Below are 21,695 nucleotides of genomic sequence, written 5' to 3' on the forward strand. Positions count from 1 at the left end.
CGCGTTCTGGTATCTTTTATGTATCAACAAAAGTGCGTTCATTATCCGAGAACTTACAATGGATCAAAATTCTGCTAGAGTTGTTGCTGTTGTTTCATTTGAGGTTCATTCCATCTATATTGACGGTTATGTTTTCTTTCTCGAATTTGAAGTTTTAGGTTTTCTCAAGGAACAATCGCAGCGATTGTAATGGCCAAAATAGAGGCTCACAATGCAACAAATGTCGTTGAACGCGTAGATACAGGTGCGAATACTCTGAATGGGAACTGCTGTCAAGTAGCAAGCGTTGTCATAGTAGAGAGCGCAAGCGCTGTGACATGCATCCCTTTTACAAAGGCTTACATTGTCACACTAAATTGCAGCACGAAAGAAATTCCCATGGAAATTGTGAAAATAGGTTCTCTTAAAACTAAAAGCCTACACATCTTCATAATGGGCTGTAAATTTAGACACAGAACAAAAAAAATATAGTCATAATTCTCTATGAATAGTGGTAATTCAAGTATCAAGAACAGATTGCACTCACCAGGCATAGTCACAGGCGCAGGTGGTGTGCCTAGGGAAAATAATGTGTAATGAAGAATTCTAAGCACAAGGAAAAGACTGCTTCTCAAAAATGCGGAATATCACCATTTGCCTAGCTGACAGTTTATCTTGAGCGGTAGCCCCAAAAACTGTTCTACATTTATTGGTTTGTGGAAGTCATCTCAGGAAGCAAAAAATTAACTTTGCAATTCACGAGACGCCTGCCTAATGTTGCTTGGGTTGAATAAGAGAACAATGTTTCTTTATTGAACAGTCATCAGTTTCAATCAGACTCTTATACCAGTTATACCTCTTATACTCTTATACTCTTATACCACTTTCAAGATTACCTATTTTATTATAGACCTTATGCAAAGTTGCAAAAGCCTGTTGTCAGTCTCTTACTATGTATCAGGGGTGTACAGGGCTTAATGCTCGTCGTTATTACAACATGTTGTTCAGCCACTATGCATAGCGTGTAGTGAAAATATACATTCAGCTAATATTAGATCTTGCATTTAAATTTCTAATTTAATTAAATGTTCCAAAAAGCATGCAGCAGTATTTCGCTAAGAAATGCTGCTCTCCTAGTACACCTTCAAAGCAATTATCATGCGGTACATGTTCGCTGCAGCATATTCGCGTTCTTTTCTTTACCTTCACCACTACGCTAAAATTGTATTCTTCGCCTTTTTGTCTTTCCTTCCTACCATGCACTATTTATGAACGTTTTGTACACTGAGACTTAGCCCGAGTTTTCCACACCATAGTTTACTCAATATTTTGAAGTCTATAGTAACGTGAGTAATAGCCATTCTGGAAAATATTGTATGCATCTGCGTGCTTGAAGTGGGCATCACCCTTCGCATCAAAAGTATTTATTTGCCGCTTAAATGTCAAAGTTGCACAAGCTTTGCGAACATTCACAGTTTTCATCTTTTGTAGCACAATAATTGATTGCACAACTCTGAGAAATAGTCGTCGGTATTGCTCTTGTTAAACTTGTACTTGAGGTAAATCGGGGAAGAACAATAAAATCACTGATGAATTGATAGATTGATAAAACAATTGATGGATTTACTGATTATTTTGCCAAAAGAAACTTAAAGTGCAAACCTAGTGAACCTGAATTGAGCGCAAAGAAATAAATATTCGCGGTTAAGTAATAAAGAAAATTTTTTATATCCATAAATATACAATTACCTTGCGTAGATGTGGGCTTTGGACTTGTTTTAGCTGTTGTATCATCTGGAAGAATGTTAGCAATAATTTTATTTCACTTTTCTTTCGTTAATTATTGAATTTGTGTAGCAACCAAAGTACGTTAGCTAGCGTTAACCTTGGCGCATTGAACGCAAAATGACCTTACAACTAAAGCAGATTAAGGAAACACAAAGCTAACACTACTTTGATCGAAAACGGGGTTTCAAGATGGCTACTTCTTAGGTATCGGTCCGTGCACGTTTATGCATACAGAACCACAACGGAAGGTGAGCACCAATAAGCGAAACATTATTGTACAACACGAAAAGGAAAACTCGACTAACGCGTACTGTACACGTCCGTAGATGGGTATCACGGTGATAGCATTGGAGAGCCGGCCAAATGGTGCCGCCTCCCCAATGCACCCAGCATTTCGCGACTGCTCTCCAGTTGCCAGGGCTTTGAAAAACGGTGGCAGAAGGGAGAGTCCGTGCCCATTCCACCGCTGCAGCGTACTTCGAAGCACGTAGTCACGGCCGGTGCGAGCAGTCATACTGTATTTTTCGCCTCGGACCTTTGAAAAAGATGTTTACGTCGTCCTATCACACATTCTAGAGGTCTTAAACAATTCTTAATGGCTTTCATCACTTAAACCACACTCTTTGCGCACCTTCGCGCAAACAGGTAGCGACTGCACACGAATCAATTGCACATGGTTATACCTATACCTATATTATACCTATACCTATAGGTTATACCTATACCTATATTTATTACAGCGATGCTCTATCTATCTAGGATCAGGAGATTTCTTCGTTGCGTACCGTCGTCAGAATACTATCATCATCTATATGCTACATACGGCCGCAAAGAAGAACCTGGAAGCACTTGGGATAATGCAGCGAATAGTGCATAGATTCATTGCAATCACGCGCACAACATAGAGAACAGCATACGTTTCAATGAATTATAAGCTCAGTACAAGAATCCGAGCCACCTAATTGATGATAAGGTTCTCCTGTGCCAAGATACAATGCGAAGCACGTAGCGCTCTCCGCATGCATTTCCCTATAAAGATTACTGTTGCGCAAGCTGCACGGCAACGTCTGCTTGACTGTAGGATACGAAGCAGGGAGTGACACAACTACACTTTCGTACGTTGAAGAACCCGCCTAGCGAATAATTTGTGTTGTGAAATTGCAATGGGAAGGCCAAATATGGTTAGCACTCCTGAAAAACAGCATGCGTACTAGGAGCGAAAAATTTCTCTTCTCGCCGGTTCACTCTTTGCTTGCTTGCTTGCTTGTTTGCTTGCTTGCAAGCTTGTTTGTTTGCTTGCTTACTTACTCGATCTGCCTGCTTGCTATATAATTGGCCAAGAAGCTGGTGGTTCAACGAGTGAGGCATAGGGAAAACACTAATCGCCATTAGCGACTTGCTCAAGTCATAGTCCTTTTTCGCAGTTGACTTTTAATGCAAGGACGCCTTTTCAATTGTCTAACGCGCGCTTTCGTTACCGATCCCTTCTGACAGCTGCAATAGTCATAGGTGTGTGACGTGCAAGACTTCGTTCATGATTTATTTGCTACGGTACATGTCCTGCGGATATTCAAGACAGGTATCGTTAGTTCGAGCATTCGGGGTGTATACTGTCGGAGTGTGTCACTTACACGAAAATATAGGATTTGCCCAGTTATATAGGATTTGCCCCTACTCCTAATGAAGGAGTCAAATGAGACTCGTCAATGAGTACGGGATAAATGCCTGTCTATCGTAAGGACAAAGACGAGGCCACTGGGAAACCTCCAAAGAGTGGTGTACTGCTGATCATTATGCTTCCAAGGCACCACGACGCACCATGCATCTCATCATGTTTTGGAAAAAAAACAAATATAACAGAAATGTTTCTTTTCCTAATATTCCCATAGACTCAAGCCAGAAAAGTATCTAGAGATATGGAAGCTAGATGCCATCAAATAACTGAAACAATGACGGCAAAGAAATTAAGCGGATGCACGTCCTTTTCGCTTATTTGCAACGGTCACGTTAGACAATGGACACGTAGAACCCTAGCGCCATGTTTTCGTTCATTGCAGTGACGTTCAATGACTGCATGGCTTTTATGGTGGTTCACATCCTGAGCCATTCGCTTTCGCAAGCCGAAGATCAAGCTCAACCTTACCGAAGGTTAGCGTTGTATAGGTCTAGGCCTTTTATAGAATCACGAACAGGCCCTGTACTCATTACCACCTTAATTTTTTGAAAAATTGCGAATGACATTAAGGCGAGTTGGCCGCCAAATTAAAAGCATGTTCTGGTTCGTCAATATTTGTTGGGTAGTTCTTCCTAATTAACAATTCATCTTAGGTCGGAAAGGCGTCATGATAGAGCTTCAGCAAATTGGAATAGGGCTATATGTTCTACCCGTGAAATGGCCTAGGGAAGTCATTTAAATTTTTTTTGGCGAAAGCTTAATTGTGAAGCCATAAATGCGTGTTACCACGCCCCGCTCAATCACTCCGCATGAGGTAGCTATGCGCTTTCCGCTGCTGGGGTGATACTTGCGCACATGCACACTAATGTATAAATAATGCATTGTGGGGCTTGTACTCAAGAAAGTGTATCGCATTATTTTGAACGCCGTAGTCAAGGGCTCCGCAACATTTGAGACCACTTGTGGTTCTTTAACGCACACTCAATATTTGAACACGAACAGTTTTTGCATTCTGCCTCCGCGGGAATGTAGTCGCCGTGGAAGTGACCAAATCCGCGATCTTGAACTTTGCCGTGATACGCCATAGTCACTAAGCTAGAGTGGTAGGTAAAAACGTACAAGCATTGACTTTGGCCAGAATGATTTAGTTCCACAAGGGTTGTTATATGTTTTTTTGTGGTGCCGTGGCAACGAACACGCAAAGTGAATCCAAATTATTTGTTGGAAGCCTTTCCTAGGGCATCTTTCAGCAACTGCAAGTGCAATTGGGGAAACGTGATAATGTATGTGTACAGAAGTTCATGGAACATGTATTATTCCATTTCTGACATAAAAGATTGCTTTAAGAACGAATAACATTGCCTACATTGAGCGGTTTTTCTTGTCTAATTGGCTGACAAGACGCAAAGAGCAGCATCAAGGGGAGAAGGTTTCGATGGGTTAGAGCCAGCGCAGTGACACATAGGTAACAGAATGAGGAGAATTGTGCTGATGTCTGCGATTGGCCCGCTACCCCTTACTTAGCTTGCGGTGGCTGGTCGGAAATCGCGGTGGTGTGCAACGGAAAGTTAATAATGCTGCTAAAACTGATCCTCAGGAAAAAATGGTTGGCAGAGCGGTGTCGTAAACGCACCGAAGAGGCTCCGTAACGTTATACTGGCACGCATAAAACTTTATTATATGAAAATAAATCCATGCAATCGTGCAGGCGAGAGTAACCAGTGCTTGAGAGGTCGGCGGACACTCATGTTATATATCTTTCGGAAAGAGGCAGTCTCCGGCTATTCATAAAACAATAGTTTTGTTCGACATATTACGGTATGTGTAACGCATACGCGTCACTTTGACAAAAAAAAAATTACGGGGTTTTACCTGCCAAACAACGACTTTCTGATTATGAGGCACGCCGTAGTGGTAGAGTCCGGAAATTTCGACAACCTGGGGTTCTTTAACGTGCACCTAAACATAAGTACACGGGTGTTTTTGCATTTCGCCCCCATCGAAATGCGGCCGCCGTGGCCGGGATTCGATCCCGCGACCTCGTGCGTCACTTTGACGCGGTGGGGTTTCCTCCATTTTGCGACGTCGAGTTATGAACAGGCGAAGTGGGCTCAGCCTGAATGCTATTCACCAATAACAGAGGGCAAAGGACTAAAAGACACCACATCAGAAATACTTATTCTTTTTCGTTTCACCTTCCACAAGCGGGATAGCCGAAAGTGGACGTGGAGGAGCCCGAATGGCGAGACTAGAAATTCAATAAACTTCATACTTTGCGCTAACCCTGGCATCATACAAGATGTGAACGTGCTCAGCAAGGTGCGCTGCAGTGACCATAGATGGTGTGAACTTGAATTAGGCTAGACCTGAGGAGGGAATGGAGGAAACTGATACATAAGAAGCCGATCCATGAGCTAGCGGTATGAGGGAAAATAGAGAAATTCCAGATCAAGCTACAGAACAGGTATACGGCTTTAACTCAGGAAGAGGACCTTAGTGTTGAAGCAATGAACGACAATCTTGTGGGCATCATTAAGGAGTGTGCAATAGAAGTCGGTGGTAACTCCGTTAGACAGGATACCAGTAAGCTATTGCAGGAGACGAAAGATCTGAACAAGAAACGCCAATGTATGAAAGCCTCTAACCCTACAGCTAGAATAGAACTGGCAGAACTTTCGAAGTTAATCAACAAGCGTAAGACAGCTGACATAGGGAAGTATAATATGTATAGACTTGAACATGCTCTCAGGAACGGAGGAAGCCTAAAATCAGTGAAGAAAAAACTAGGAATTGGCAAGAATCAGATGTATGCGTTAAGAGACAAAACCGGCAATATCATTACTAGTATGGATGAGATAGTTCAAGTCGCTGAGGAGCTCCATAGAGATTTATAAAGTACCAGTAGCACCCACGACGATAATGGAAGAGAGAAAACTCTAGAGGAATTCGAAATCCCACAGGTAACGCCAGAAGAAGTCAAGAAAGCCTTGGGAGCTATGCTAAGGGGTAGCGCACCTGGGGAGGATCAGATAACAGCAGATTTGTTGAAGGATAGTGTGCAGATTGTTCTAGAGAAACTGACCACCCTGTATACGCAATGCCTCATGACTTCGAGCGTGCCGGAATCTTGGAAAAACGCTAACATAATTCTAATTCATAAGAAAGGGGCGCCAAAGACTTGAAAAATTATAGACCGATCAGCTTACTGTCCGTTGCCTACAAAGTGTTTACTAAGGTAATTGCAAATAGAATGAGGAACACCTTAGACTTCCGTCAACCAAAAGACCAGGCAGGATTCCGTAAAGGCTACTCAACAATAGACCATATTCACACTATCAATCAGGTGATAGAAAAATGTGCTGAATATAACCAACCTTTATATATAGCTTTCATTGATTACAAGAAAGCGTTTGATTCAGTCGAAACCTAAGCAGTTATGGAGGCATTGCGGAATCAGGGTGTAGACGAGCCGTATGTAAAAATACTGAAAGATTTACATAGCGGCTCCACAGCCACCGTAGTCCTCCATAAAGAAAGCAACAAAATCCCAATAAGGAAAGGCGTCAGGCAGGGAGATACGATCTCTCCAATGCTATTCACAGCGTGTTTACAGGAGGTATTCAGAGACCTAGATTAGGAAGAATTGGGGATAAGAGTTAATGGAGAATACCTTAGTAACTTGCGATTCGCTGATGATATTGCCTTGCTTAGTAACTCAGGGGACCAGCTGCAATGCATGCTCACCGACCTGGAGAGGCAAAGTCGAAGGGTGGATCTAAAAATTAATTTGCAGAAAACTAAAGTAATGTTTAACAGTCTCGGAAGAGAACAGCAGTTTACGATAGGTAGTGAGGCACTGGAAGTGGTAAGGGAATACATCTACTTAGGACAGGTAGTGACTGCGGATCCGGATCATGAGACTGAAATAATCAAAAGAATTAAAATGGGCTGGGGCGCGTTCGGCAGGCATTCTCAGATCATGAACAGTAGGTTGCCATTATCCCTTAAGAGCAAAGTTTATAACAGCTGTGTCTTACCAGTACTCACGTACGGGGCAGAAACCTGGAGGCTTACAAAAAGGGTTCTGCTTAAATTGAGGACGACGCAACGAACTATGGAAAGAAGAATGATAGGTATAACGTTAAGGGATAAGAAAAGAGCTGATTGGGTGAGGGAACAAACGCGAGTGAATGATATCTTAGATGAAATTAGGAAAAAGAAATGGGCATGGGCAGGACACCTGATGAGGACGGAAGATAACCGATGGTCATTAAGAGTTATGGAATGAATTCCAAGGGAAGGGAAGCGTACCCGAGCGCGGCACAAAGTTAGGTGGGCGGATTAGATTAAGAAGTTTGCAGGGACAGCGTGGCCACAATTAGTACATGACCACGGTAGTTAGAGAAGTATGGGAAAGGCCTTTTCCCTGCAGTGGGCGTAACCAGGCTGCTGCTGATGATGATGATGAATTATGCATAATTCCTGTGTACACGTCATACCAGGTGTGGAGGTATCGCGGTTTTCGTGACGTCGCGTGGCAAACAGGTGAAGTGGGGGTGTGCAAAATATTTTTGACCAGCCGTGAACGGCTCATTGCAGAACTGGAATAAATAATTGAATAGCTTTACGTTATAGTGCCCTAAGATCTGAGAAACCGCAAAATTATTCCTGTCGAAATCAAGAACGGCATGTATAGATAACGAACACAGGTGTAATAGTGAAACTTACCTTTTGCTTCCTGAGTTTGTTCAGTTTCATCTGAAATAATAGTACAATGGCTTACTTTTCTCATGTTAGCCTTACGAAGAAACATGGCACCAAAGCTAGCTTTGTTCAAAAGACCAGGGGGGGGGGGGGTATTCTGTAAGATTCCACTTAGTGGACTGTCCTTTTTGGCCGCTGCTGATTGGATGCAGCTGTACGAGCCAGGAGGAAACTAGCGGCCCTAGCCAGTAAGCAGCGGCCGAAATGGTGGATTCTTACAGAATCCACCATTTCCAATTCTTACAGAATCCACCCCCTCCCCCGCCCCCTGAAATCGTGCATCAAAGTGCAAGATGTGAAGATGTACGTGTCGCCAAAGTATTTCCGACAGTGACAGAATATAATACAGAACTTTTTGTTTGTCGGTTTCCTCTGCACATGGCAGTACTGGCCGTTTTATGAAATGCATTGTGTGCATTCTAGATCCCTGCATATACTGTGCCGCACGTAGTACTCATTCCTAGTGGGCGATGGTGATATGGGACCCTCCAGCCGGTAACACCTACGTAATTATGGATGTACAGGTTGTCAACGGTGCAAACAATGGCTACGATAAAAACAATCATGGTGGTTTCAAATAAGGTATCACCAGATCTCTACCGGTAAGAAGTTGCTTCGTGCAGATTCACTTTCAACACAAGCGATATAAGTGCAGTAACTTCTTTATGCTCGACAATTTTTTGTAGATAATTTTCTATTATTGACATTGCTGATCTCTTGCATGCAGTATTTTGTCTACTGGAATAGTGTTCAACGCAATAAGAGCGAAATTGTGGGCTGTGCATAAACAGACCAGGAATAAAACAAATATTAATACGAACCTGTTACCAAAATCGGAATAATAACACCAGCACATGTTTCCTATATAGAAACAGGAATTCGTACATTGCCGCGGAAAGAAAAAGATCTTAATTTTGCGGTAGAACGACATCGGGTTGCGTTGCAAAATTAACAACATTTATGAGTCCTGAAAACAAGAAAACGCATTTTTATTTTTAATAAGCATCACTAAGTGCCAACAGAGCGTGCCCTGTAGATGCTCCCTGACGATTCTCCCAGGCGATGTGCACCATTATCGAAAATGAGAACGTTTTCGTTACATCCTATATTTATTAATTGAATGACCTTCTTTATTCGCTTCATTAGGAAAAGAAATCACTCAGGCCTGCGTGGACGTTTTTAGCAGGACGCGGTGCTCAGCTAGGGCAGTGTTGTTCTTGTGATTTCCCGAAGAAAATTCATTACTCAGGGAGAAATTACCTCTGATAACTTGTTTAATGTTCACCCGATTACAACGATTACCGATTACCCGATTTAACGGTCACCCGTTTCCTTCCATTCGGCAGATATTGCGTAAACTACGTAAAATGGTACGCGGAATATGAACGCGTATATACAGAATATACATTCATGAGATCCTATTACGCGAAATGCATGTAGTAAAAATACACGCTAGAAGAGAGGCTTTACCTGACACCCATAATCAGAGAAGGAGATTGAAGATGAGCACTAACCTAATTGGTATGGTTCACCAGTCACAACAAGAACTAGGCCAAATACGCATTTTTGGCGACATAGCAAGTACACTATTATTCTCAAATCATAACGTGAGGAAAAATATATTTAAAAACCATGGGATCTTAGTTATAGGTCGTGCTTTCGTTACGACGAACGTACCTAGAAAATACACCACGCCATCTACCATGTTGACATAGTGAATTATTCAAATAAATTATCGATACTTTACAAATTTATTTGTACATTTAAGAATTGTCTGTACAATGTTTGGAAGGATAATTCCATTGCAAATATTTACTTAATGCAAACACATCCTACCCACAATACTAGCAAATTGAAGCAATGGGAGGTCTCGCATACTTTACGTTTTTGCACCCTCTTTTTCATATGTGCTACGCTCACAATTCATGTGTGGAGCAATGAATCTGTACTTCGTATTTCCATTTTCCGTTGCTGCTTTGTTTTTACCTTGTGTATTTTGCACCGTTTTCGCACACCGCCGTCTTCAATCGGTCTACTTTCCTTTTTTGTGTGTAATTATTGTGTTTTATAAGTAACCACCTTCGGCGAATTGAAGGCATGTTAACCCCATAGATGAGATGAGCGTCAGTTGGATGTCAGGACTCGTAATATGCACAGTAACATAGTAGGATAAGCACTTCTGCTGAAACGCATTTCATTTTGAAATAACGACACTGGCGCGCACACAAACACATACCGGTTCAATAAAACTTCGTTCTGGGCGAGTTGATGCATCATCATCATCATCATCATCATCATTATCATCATCATCATCACCCTAGTTACGCCCACTGCAGGGCAAAGGCCTCTCCCATACTTCTCCAACTACCCCAGTCATGTACTAATTGTGGCCATGTTGTCCCTGCAAACGTCCTAATGCCATCCGCCCACCTAACTTTCTCCCGCCCCCTGCTGCGCTTCCCTTCCCTTGGAATCCAGTCCATAACCCTTAGTGACCATCAGTTATCTTCCCTCCTCATTGCATGTCCGGCCCATGCCCATTTCTTTTTCTTGCTTTCAACTAAGATGTCGTTTACCCGCGTTTGTTGCCTCACCCAATCTCCTCTCTTCTTATCCCTTAACGTTACACCTATCATTCTTCTTTCCATAGCTCGTTGCGTCATCCTCAATTTCAGCAGAACCCTTTTCGTAAGCCTCCAGGTTTCTGCCCCATATGTGAGTACTGGTAACACACAGCTGTTATACACTTTCCTTTCGAGGGATAGTGGCAACCTGCTGTTCATGATTTGAGAATGCCTGCCCAACGCACCCCAGCCCATTCTTATTCTTCTGGTTATTTCAGTCTCATGATCCAGATCCGTGGTCACTACCTGCCCTAAGTAGATGTATTCCCTTACCAGTTCCAGTGCTTCGCTACCTATCGTAAACTGCTGTTCACTTCCGAGACTGTTAAACAATACTTTAGTTTTCAGCAGATTAATTTTCAGACCCACCCTTCTGTTTTGCCTCTCCAGGTCAGTGAGCATGCATTGCAATTGGTGTCCTGAGTTAATAAGCAAGGCAATATCATCAGCGAATCACAAGTTGTTCAGGTATTCTCCATCAACTTTTATCCCCTATTCTTCCCACTCCAGGCCTTTGAATACATCCTGTAAACATGCTGTGAATAGCATTGGAGATATCGTATCTCCCTGTCTGACGCCTTTCTTTATAGGGATTTTGTTGCTTTCTTTGTGGAGGACTACGGTGGCTGTGGAGCCGCTATAGATATCTGCCAGTATTTTTACATATGGCTCATCTACACCCTGATTCCGTAATGCCTCCATGACTGCCGAGGTTTCGACTGAATCAAACGCTTTCTCGTAATCAATGAAAGCTATATATAAGGGTTGGTTATATTCTGCACATTTCTCTATCACTTGATTGATAGTGTGAATATGGTCTATTGTTGAGTAGCCTTTATGGAATCCTGCCTAATCCTTTGGTTGACAGAAGTCTAAGGTGTTCCTGATTCTATTTGCGATTACCTTAGTAAATACTTTGTAGGCAACGGACAGTAGGCTGATCGGTCTATAATTTTTCAAGTCTGTGGCGTCCCCTTTCTTATGGATTAGGATTATGTTAGCGTTCTTCCAAGATTCCGGTACGCTCGAGGTTATGAGGCATTGCGTATACAGGGTGGCCAGTTTCTCTAGAACAATCTGGCCACCATCCTTCAACAAATCTGCTGTTACCTGATCCTCTCCAGCTACCTTCCCCCTTTGCATAGCTCCTAAGGCTTTCTTTACTTCATCTGGCGTTACCTGTGCGATTTCGAATTCCTCTAGGCTATTCTCTCTTCCACTATCGTCGTGGGTGCCACTGGTACTGTATAAATCTCTATAGAACTCCTCAGCCACTTGAACTATCTCATACATATTAGTAAGGATATTGCCGGGTTTGTCTCTTAACGCGCACATCTGATTCTTGCCTATTCCTAGTTTCTTCTTCACTGTTTTTAGGCTTCCTCCGTTCCTGAGAGCCTGTTCAATTCTATCCACATTATGATTCCTGATGTCCGCTGTCTTACGCTTGTTGATTAACTTAGAAAGTTCTGCCAGTTCTATTCTAGCTGTAGGGTTAGAGGCTTTCATACATTGGCGTTTCTTGATCAGATTTTTCGTCTCCTGCGATAGCTTACTGGTTTCCTGTCTAACGGCGTTACCACCGACTTCTATTGCACACTCCTTAATGATGCCCATGAGATTGTCGTTCATTGCTTCAGCACTAAGGTCGTCTTCCTGAGTTAAAGCCGAATACGTGTTCTGTAGCTTGATCCGGATTCCCTCTAGTTTCCCTCTTACCGCTAACTCATTGATTGGCTTCTTCTGTACCAGTTTCTTCCGTTCCCTCCTCAAGTCTAGACTAATTCGAGTTCTTACTATCCTATGGTCACTGCAGCGTACCGTGCCGAGCACGTCTACATCTTTTATGCTGCCAGGGTTCGCGCAGAGTATGAAGTCGATTTCATTTCTAGTCTCACCATTCGGGCTCCTCCACGTCCACTTTCGACTAACCCGCTTGCGGAAAAAGGTATTCCTTATCCGCATATTATTCTGTTCTGCAAACTCTACTAATAATTCTCCTCTGTTATTCCTAGAGCCCATGCCATATTCCCCAAGTGACTTGTCTCCAGCCTGCTTCTTGCCTACCCTGGCATTGAAGTCGCCCATCAGTATAGTGTATTTTGTTTTGACTTTACCCATCGCCGATTCCACGTCTTCATAAAAGCTTCCGACTTCCTGGTCATCATGACTGCATGTAGGGGCATAGACTTGTACCACCTTCAATTTGTACCTCTTATTAAGTTTCACAACAAGACTTGCCAGCCTCTCGTTAATGCTAAAGAATTCCTGTATGTTACCAGCTACTTGCTTATTAACCAGGAATTCGACACCTAGTTCTCCTCTCTCCGCTAAGCCCCGGTAGCACAGTACGTGCCCGCTTTTTAGCACTGTATATGCTTCTTTTGTCCTCCTAACCTCACTGAGCCCTATTATAACCCATTTACTACCCTCTAATTCCTCCAATAACACTGCTAGACTCGCCTCACTAGATAACGTTCTAACGTTAAACGTTGCCAGGTTCAGATTCCAATGGCGGCCTGTCCGGAGTTGATGCATACTCGACATAAAAATTGTTACAGCGCAAACACGTGCAACCACGAAGTATGAAGGACGGGACACACAGCGCTTGTGTCCCGTCCTTCATACTTTGTAGTTGCATGTGTTTGCGCTGTAACAAATTTTATGACACATACCGGTTGCTCAAAAAAGTATGTGTCCGTAGCAAGGCGGATGGTGCAGAGCTCGTTGTTGAAAAAGGGGAATTAAGAGGTGCGTGACTAACTCAGGGTACCATATTGGAACGTGGAGGAGGGGAATTGGCAGCACCATTGAGGAAGTTGAGACAGTTGCTTTGAAAAGCATGAAATCGCGAAAGGTGATGGGAAAGTTGTAGCTGTCGTTTCGGAACGAATATTACGGAGCTCGAGTGTAAGTTCATGTTAAGTTAATCTCATCGTAGTCAGGACTCGTCCGTCGGCGTCATCAGTGCGCTTGGTAACGCAACCATGCACCGCGAACACCACTGCTGTCTGACAGACAAGAAACACAGAAATAGTCGTGACTGTTCTTCCTCCCCGTTCTTTCTTTCAATGGACCTGACAACATTATTTGCGAGCTCCCTCGACTTCATTTTCGATTGTTTACGCCGTTCTGTGCTTCGCTTTCTGTCGTATGCACATTTTCTTGCGTATGGAGGAAACGTGAGATTTCTTCCTAATTCCGGGTATCTGAAGCCTCACTAGTGGTCTTGGCAATGTCCATGTAGGTGTCACGGGGATGTCGGTGGCCTGGAATCTTGCAGGTACAATGCTTGCGTGACATGCAATAGCTTTAGAAAAAGCACAGTCAAGGTTGGTGCTTGGAAGTGTTGACAGTGGATGGTGTGAGTGTCTGGTTAGCAGCCGAAGATAGGTTCGCACAGGTTCACAAGACCTGTATATGTCGATAGGACAAGCCCGCGATTCCGCTATTGTGCCCTTAGTTTACGTGCAGCGTGGCAAGCCAAGACATTCGTAGTGCTTGTGCCTGAAGGCTCTCCAGCGTGCGTATACAAGATGACCCCCATGTTAGATAACACAGGCATGCTGTAGCATATGTAGCCCACAAAAAGTGCCTGGTACACTTGGACCAAATTTCGCTCAGAGGGGCCCCAGCTCACCCTGTCCCATATATTTACATCATATAGTGGGACTGTACAAGTATATACCGATGGTTCGGTCACGCCATCTGCCACAACGGCCGCATTTGTCACCCACAACTTGGAATTACTCAACAATTTCGATTAGACCACAAATCGACATCTACGGCTGCAGAACTTGCGGGAATACGAGAGGCTGTCCGTTTTATGAGAACGCAGACACCCCATAAAAGGACGATATTGTGCGATGCCAAATCAGCGCTACAGGCGCTAAAATACTTTTTAAAAAAAGGACCATACTATCTGCTCGTGCTGGAAATCGTCGAACTTTATCACAGTGCCGAGTTAAGTGACGACGTGATCACCTTTCAATGGATGCCTAGCCATTGTGGTGTCTTTGGTAATGAACTCGCTGACAGTGAGACAAGATCGGCCTCCTCTTCCTCTCATGAAGTACGGATTGCCTACTCGCGACCTGACACCAACTCCATGATCAAGGCACTCGTGCAGGACCTTACAAAGGCTTACAGAGCCCACTCTGATAATATTTACAGACGTCTGCATACGATTGACCCAGACGGTAAATTATGTTTGCCCCCGAAGCTTACACGGAGCAAAACATCATTGCTACACAGGATTCGGCTCGGCGTTGCTTTCACCCGTCGCTACGCACACCTCATCGGCCAATCGATCAACCCTGATTGTGTACACTGCCAGATGCCCGAAACACTGCAACACGTACTGTGCGACTGCCCAGCATATATGCTGGAGCGAAGGACGTTAGACAGTTTCCTAGCCAGCGTTGGCAGACAACTACTGTCGGAGGAAGCTATCCTCGGCCCATGGCCTGACACTGCAATTACAGTGCGTGCAACAAAAGTATTGTTGAAGTTCCTGCAGGACACCAAGTTCGACGAGCGGCTCTAGCGAGGCAACTGTCTCGTGTAGATAAGCGCTCACCACTTCTCTTGTCATCATCATCCATCCCAATACATTCACTCCCCTGCCCTCTTCCCCAGTGCAGAGTAGCAGACTAGAGCGCACTAGTTCAGGTCGACCTCTCTGTCTTTCCTATCAATAAATTCTATTGATTCTTGCGTATGCATTTTAACCACAATTGGCAATTGTTTCATGACGGTATATATAGCGAAATACATTGTATAAACAAATGATTAATGTGATCATGATCATAATTATTATAGTGATTATGAGAGTATATGTGTGAATTCATAGTGCAATTTTTACTACAACCGTTCTTTCTTAAGAAGCTATTGCTCTTTTGCCGTTCAACCTTCTTTCTCTTGCAGTTGTGTAGTTTGAGTAATCATTCACAATGCTTTTTTTTTACGGTGCACCCGAACAGCCTATACCCATCTCATTGAAGAGCCCTGATGACCAGCTGGTATCAAACATGTGCCTCTAATGAAGAACAACAGTAATGTTGATTGCTTCATCACTTTCGTCAGAGCCATTGTGAAGACTAGAACAAATAAGCCTGAATAAGCCACACAAAAGCGTGCTATTCGTGGTACAGTAATATAAACAGATATACGAAATAGAAAATAAAAACCCACTTACCATTTTTACTTCCTCTATCTGAAGCAGTTGATGTAGTTTCTGCAAGAAATCAAAGAAATTATTGGCATTGCTTATGAGAATGGAATATTTTTAGCAGAATCCGCTTCTACTGCACCCTCTGAAATTCGATGCACAGTGAATCTATTGTAGTCGTTAGACAAGCAACACCACCGCAAGCGATGTACGTCACGCACGCGCGCGTGTGTATGGAATAGCAGCATACATCCTCTCTCTTTTATGTACTCCGCTAAGCGCAAATGCTTTATCGAAATAACTGAAAATTTTAAAAGCAAATTACGTCAGATAAATCGTAAAGAACGAAACACACACAAGCTGTAGACATGATAGCTTCGTAGTGTAATTACAGTATACGAGAAAAGACTTTTCTTTTACGCGGTGCACTTGAACAGCCTATACCCATCTCATTGAAGAGCCCTGATGACCAGCTGGTATCAAACATGTGCCTCTAATGAAGAACAACAGTAATGTTGATTGCTTCATCACTTTCGTCAGAGCCATTGTGAAGACTAGAACAAATAAGCCTGAATAGGCCACACAAAAGCGTGCTATTAGTGGTACAGCAATATAAACAGATATACGAAATAGAAAATGAAAACCCGCTTACCATTTTTACTTGCTCTATCTGAAGCAGTTGATGTAGTTTCTGTAAGAAATCAAAGAAATTATTGGCATTGCTTATGAGAATGGAATATTTTTAGCAGAATCTGCTTCTACTGCACCCTCTGAAATTCGATGCACAGTGAATCTATTGTCGACGTTAGACAAGCAACACCACCGCAAGCGATGTACGTCACGCACGCGCGCTTGTGTACGGAATAGCAGCATACATCCTATCCTCTCTCTTCTATGTACTCCGCTAAGCGCAAATGCTTTATCAAAATAACTGAAAATTTTAAAAGCAAATTACGTCAGATAAATCGTAAAGAACGAAACACACACAAGCTGTAGACATGATAGCTTCGTAGTCTAATTCCAGTATACGAGAAAAGACTTTTCTGTTACGCGGAGACAAAGCTCTTTTCCAATTGCCGCCGAGGTCTGTGTGAGTGACCGCGGCCGCTAGGTGGCAGTACTGGTTTTAGGAGAGTGTTCGCCATAATAGATCGATTTAGTATAGTGTTAGTGGCCGTACACTTAACGCTCAGATGTAGCGGGGCCACACTACGAGCGCGCAGGACGCTATAGACCCTTTCGCTATTTACACACAGGCCATGGAGTGCTCCCGGTTTTGCTCACTGACGTAGCCAGCTAAATGTAGCGAGCAAGAAAGGCACTGGCGGCGATATCGAGTAGCACAACTACGTTAAAATCGATGCCCATAGATTCTCAATGCCTTTCCTTTGTACATAACGACAATCTTACAAGTCAGAAAGAAAATATTGGGCTTTTCCTGCCAAAACCACTGCCTGATTATGTGGCATGCCGTAGTGGAGTTCCCCGGAAATCTGTACAACCTGGGATTCATTAACGTGCAGCTAAATCACGGTTGCGATTGCATTCCGCCCCCACCGAAATGCGGCTGCCACGACCGGGATTCACTCCCGCAACCTTGTGCTTAGCAACAAAACACCATAGCGAGTAAGGAAACGAGGCGGCTTAACATTACAAGTCAAGGTTGCCGTAAGTTACCCTAAAGAAATTATGTATTAGCCTTCGGGCGTAATGCGCATATATTGTATCTCAAAACTTAAGTATACACTTTCCATACAGTGAAACAACTTAAAAACGCGTCTATAAGCTTTGCGCATAGCGTGCCTTAGCTATTTTTGGAATTTATCGGGATACGCTAACGCTCGCAGTCTATGGACGCTAAGAAATAGCTTTGTTGAACAAGGCGGCACGCATGGCTCCCGCCTACTTTTGAATTATCGTGATCATGGAGGAAGGAAAAAGTTAGGAGGGAGCATCACGCAACGCGCTTGAAGCCAAACCTGTCGGCCTAACACGCGAACGCACACCAGCGTGCACGGTTGGTTTCTGTGTTCCCGCTCTGCCAGTGACAGCCAAGGCAGGCCAGCTGAACATGCGCGTTTCAAATAAAAGATGCTGGCGCAGCTACTGACAACAAGACATCTAAGCAAATCACGATTCGTGCCCCGCAATCTCGACGAAATACGTTAGGTGTTCGGATGCCACTGAGCCAATGTATGGGCTTCAAGGAGCGTTCGCTTGCCAAGGCTCGCTGAGTGACGTAATACTATGTCCTAACTATTTCCTTCCTCCATGCTCGTAATGGCTACACTCTCACTCTCTTCGATTGACAGTAAATATTGAAATTGGCTTTTGCTTCCTCTAAACTCAGCTGAAACGCTAGTTATGAGCACATAGTGCGTGCAATTTCTGAGATTGTTCAGCGATTACGGCATCCGTAGGCCTGACGAGAAGCGCCCGTATTACAACAACGAGATGGTTGCTAATGACCTGTGTTAGCTTAGATACATTTGTCATGAGGCACAAGACGGTGACCCGTCTTCTAAAAACCCGAAAATCTGGGAACATTATATTTAACGTCTTTCTTACGTTTGCCTTGCCGCACATTAAAATAAATGCATTGAAGGGACGCCGACCATAACATCCCACAAAAGTGCCTACGTTTAACGTACGTAATGCGACAAAAGCTATTATAAAACTATCTACTATCAAAAATGTGGTTTGGAGTACTACTAACTAGATGGCAAGCCAATAAACATTGGAGCTTTGATTACTCGCACCTAGTTGGCATGGTGAAGTGTTGCGCGTTGCGTCCATTGTTGTTCTATGCTATACTAAATCTATATTGAATAGCGTCCCGCAGAGGTTTAGCGTGCGGAAATGCAAACACTAACGCAAGCAGTTTGCGCCATACTAAAACTTCCAATCGCAGCACACGCTATCCGACAGATGCAACGGGCAGATTGTTCACGCATCAAGGACAGATACATTGGGTGTCCGGGTACGTCATGCGTCAACGCGTGAGTTTCACAGCAGGAATAATGCACACATATTGAAGCGTCCTGTTCCTCCATCAGCTCTGCCGCACAACGAGTCGCGTGTCATCAGCAGTGCACAACGCGTGACTATAATTTTCGCCATCCACAAGTCAATTACCAACCTGATGATAAAGTTTAGGTCTAGACTCATGCCAGAACGCGAGGCCTCAGCTAGAATCTCCTGAGCAAGAACTTATTGCATGTGAGTGACAGGAACCACGAAACCTTTTCATACGGCGGAGTGCACCATGTCGGTGTCAATTACCTTGCTTACAAAATTCAGGCTTCCCATCTGTGTTAAGGGCCGTTCACAACATTCTGTCTTGGCAAGCTACACGCAAAAATATCCAGGATAACTTAGTACATTATTCTACGAAAAACTACTCTTTCATTCAAACAATTCGGTAAATATAACTAACAAAAAAGGTCTAACACATATGAAAGTTCACGTCGCATTTTGCTAGAAATATTGCGCACAACGACTCATTCTTTCCGTGAACAATTAATAAATGCGATCACTTGTCTTAAGCAATTATTACTTGGTAAATGTTTGAACCATCACAATAGGGCCTCTGAGTCTCCGTGGTGATAATTTTAATCATTATGTAAGTATATTGTGAATTGTGCACTTTTTTTGTCAGAAATAGTAATGTTTCATTTTGTATTGCAGGTTCAAGTTAAATTGCAATAACGATTGTGAACGCATTGCTGGCCTTGAAAAATGTTTGCTTGGTCCTAGATCTTGCTGTGAGATGTTGTGATCCGTGACGTGCCTATTTGTTCTAGTTATTTCAAGTTTTTAATCATATTTGCTCTTTCTGCTTGGTTCTTAGGGGTAAATTAGGAATATTGTGTAAGTAATCTAAACAGGCAAATATATAAAATCGACATAAGTGAGCAGCCTTTTTTCTATATATTGCGAAGCGTTCCATAGCACCTAGTTGGTTGTTATGGTATCCGGTAAATATGAAGTTTACGCAGAACTACGCAGAGGAGAACTGTTTGAGAAACCATTGGTGCAGGACTCCCTTGTGCGTCGAAGTGTTAAATATCTATTCAATGATGCTTGTAGACACATGAGGTTTTCTTAAATTTGCATAAAATGGGGACTCGCCTATTGAAGTCAACAGCCCCAAGGTTTGTATGGCTGGGAGCTGTGCGTGGAATTAATTTTAATTGTTTTCTCAAAGAAAGCGCCTAAAAAAGTGATGATATATTAGTGAATATGGTCCTCAAAATACAATATGCTCAGGTTTATACTACTCACAGAAAGACAGCAACGCTAAATTTGCCTTACCATTTCCATTTTCTGGCGCCGTGGAAGCTTCAGGTGTGTCTGATAGCATGAAATTTACATTTGCAGAATATGAACCAATATTACTTGAAATCAGCATTGTGCAATTTTAGTGCAATCCGGTCAAACAAACTAGGTCTATAGACTAAGTTAAATAGTAATAAAAACAGAGCTCAAAATGATTGTTTGCTATAAAGGATTGTGACATTTATCTTCATTATTTCTTTCGTACGTGTATTCTCTCTGCTGAAACATGTCGGAGCCATGTCGGAGCCATCCACGGAAATGAGAGGTTATTAGGGTTCAGCGCGTCTCATTAGCTCCCATCCACGAGTTTGTGCAAAGAAGCAAATTACGTACCTTGATATCAATGGTGTTCGACTGCATAATGTATACCATAGTAGTCAATCGCAATGACCAGATCGCCTTAAATTCCATATTAAAATACATTAGTGACTGGTGCAAGCAGTGCAAAATGAAAATAAACTGCAGCAAGACTATGCGTATAAGGACCACCAACAAGATTAAAAATATAGACTCCTTCGATTATGAGATAGATGGTGAGGTCATAAGCCGTGAAAATCACATTAGCTGCCTAGAAATTACCATATCGAGTGACCTCAACTGGAAAACTCACATAAACAACGCATACGCATCAGCCGAAAAAAAGCTCTTGTACGAAGCGAAAGTTAAATCTTGCTCCTCAACAAACTAAATTAGCTGCATATTTGAGGCTTGTTCGTCCCACATTAGAATACGCTAGCTTCGTGTGGGAATCCGCTTAAAGAAATCTGGTAGATAGAATTTAAAAAGCTCAAAGAAGAGTGGCAACGCTCATGTCGTTCAACCGACTCCGTAACTGAAATGCTCAGGAAGCTCAACCTACCTCAACTTTCAGAACGCAAAAGCATAGCTAGACTAAAACTTGTTTATCTGATTCACCATAACTGGTTTAATCTAAATACACCCAGTAAATAAAACAGTGTCTCTCTCCAACAGTAAGAAGCAGCCACCAAGAGGAAATTCAACCTATGTCAGCACGAATAGATGTACATAAGTACTCGCTTTCCCTCAGAACAATATAGGAATCAAATGAGCTGCACATCAATGAATCATTAACTGTAGACAGCGTAAATAAATCTGAAACCACACTAACAAATTTTTACTTCGTCTAGGAGTACATAACTACTACTTTAGTAATGGTAATTTGTCTAATTAAAGACTTATGACCTGGTTGTAATGTTTAATTTAGCGGCTTGGTAGATTTGGTGCCACTCTGATGTAATTTTTGTTTTGCTTCTTCTTGCTTTGTATTGTGCATTCTCTTTTGTATATGCCTCATTTGGGCTGTTGTAGACTGCGGCTGCATTGCAATCTTGTGTCG

The 21,695-nt window shown here is 42.8% G+C and overlaps 1 protein-coding gene across 2 annotated transcripts in view; it reads right to left on the reverse strand.

Moving 5' to 3' along the window:
* Window positions 1-21,695, reverse strand: part of LOC135921138 (integumentary mucin A.1-like) — an 85,082-nt gene that overhangs the window by 41,241 nt on the left and 22,146 nt on the right. Inside the window, exons 4-9 of one of the 2 annotated variants that reach the window (XM_070536718.1) lie at window positions 20,315-20,353; window positions 16,653-16,691; window positions 16,028-16,066; window positions 8,171-8,200; window positions 1,729-1,773; window positions 527-556 (exon numbers count right to left, since the gene is read on the reverse strand). In XM_070536718.1, coding sequence (XP_070392819.1) covers window positions 527-556; window positions 1,729-1,773; window positions 8,171-8,200; window positions 16,028-16,066; window positions 16,653-16,691; window positions 20,315-20,353 — 222 coding nt within the window. The remainder of the gene's footprint in view (window positions 1-526; window positions 557-1,728; window positions 1,774-8,170; window positions 8,201-16,027; window positions 16,067-16,652; window positions 16,692-20,314; window positions 20,354-21,695) is intronic. The other variant, XM_070536719.1, reaches the window with a different exon arrangement.

The sequence above is a fragment of the Dermacentor albipictus genome, chromosome 3 (genome assembly GCF_038994185.2).
Source record: "Dermacentor albipictus isolate Rhodes 1998 colony chromosome 3, USDA_Dalb.pri_finalv2, whole genome shotgun sequence".
NCBI lineage: Eukaryota > Metazoa > Arthropoda > Arachnida > Ixodida > Ixodidae > Dermacentor > Dermacentor albipictus.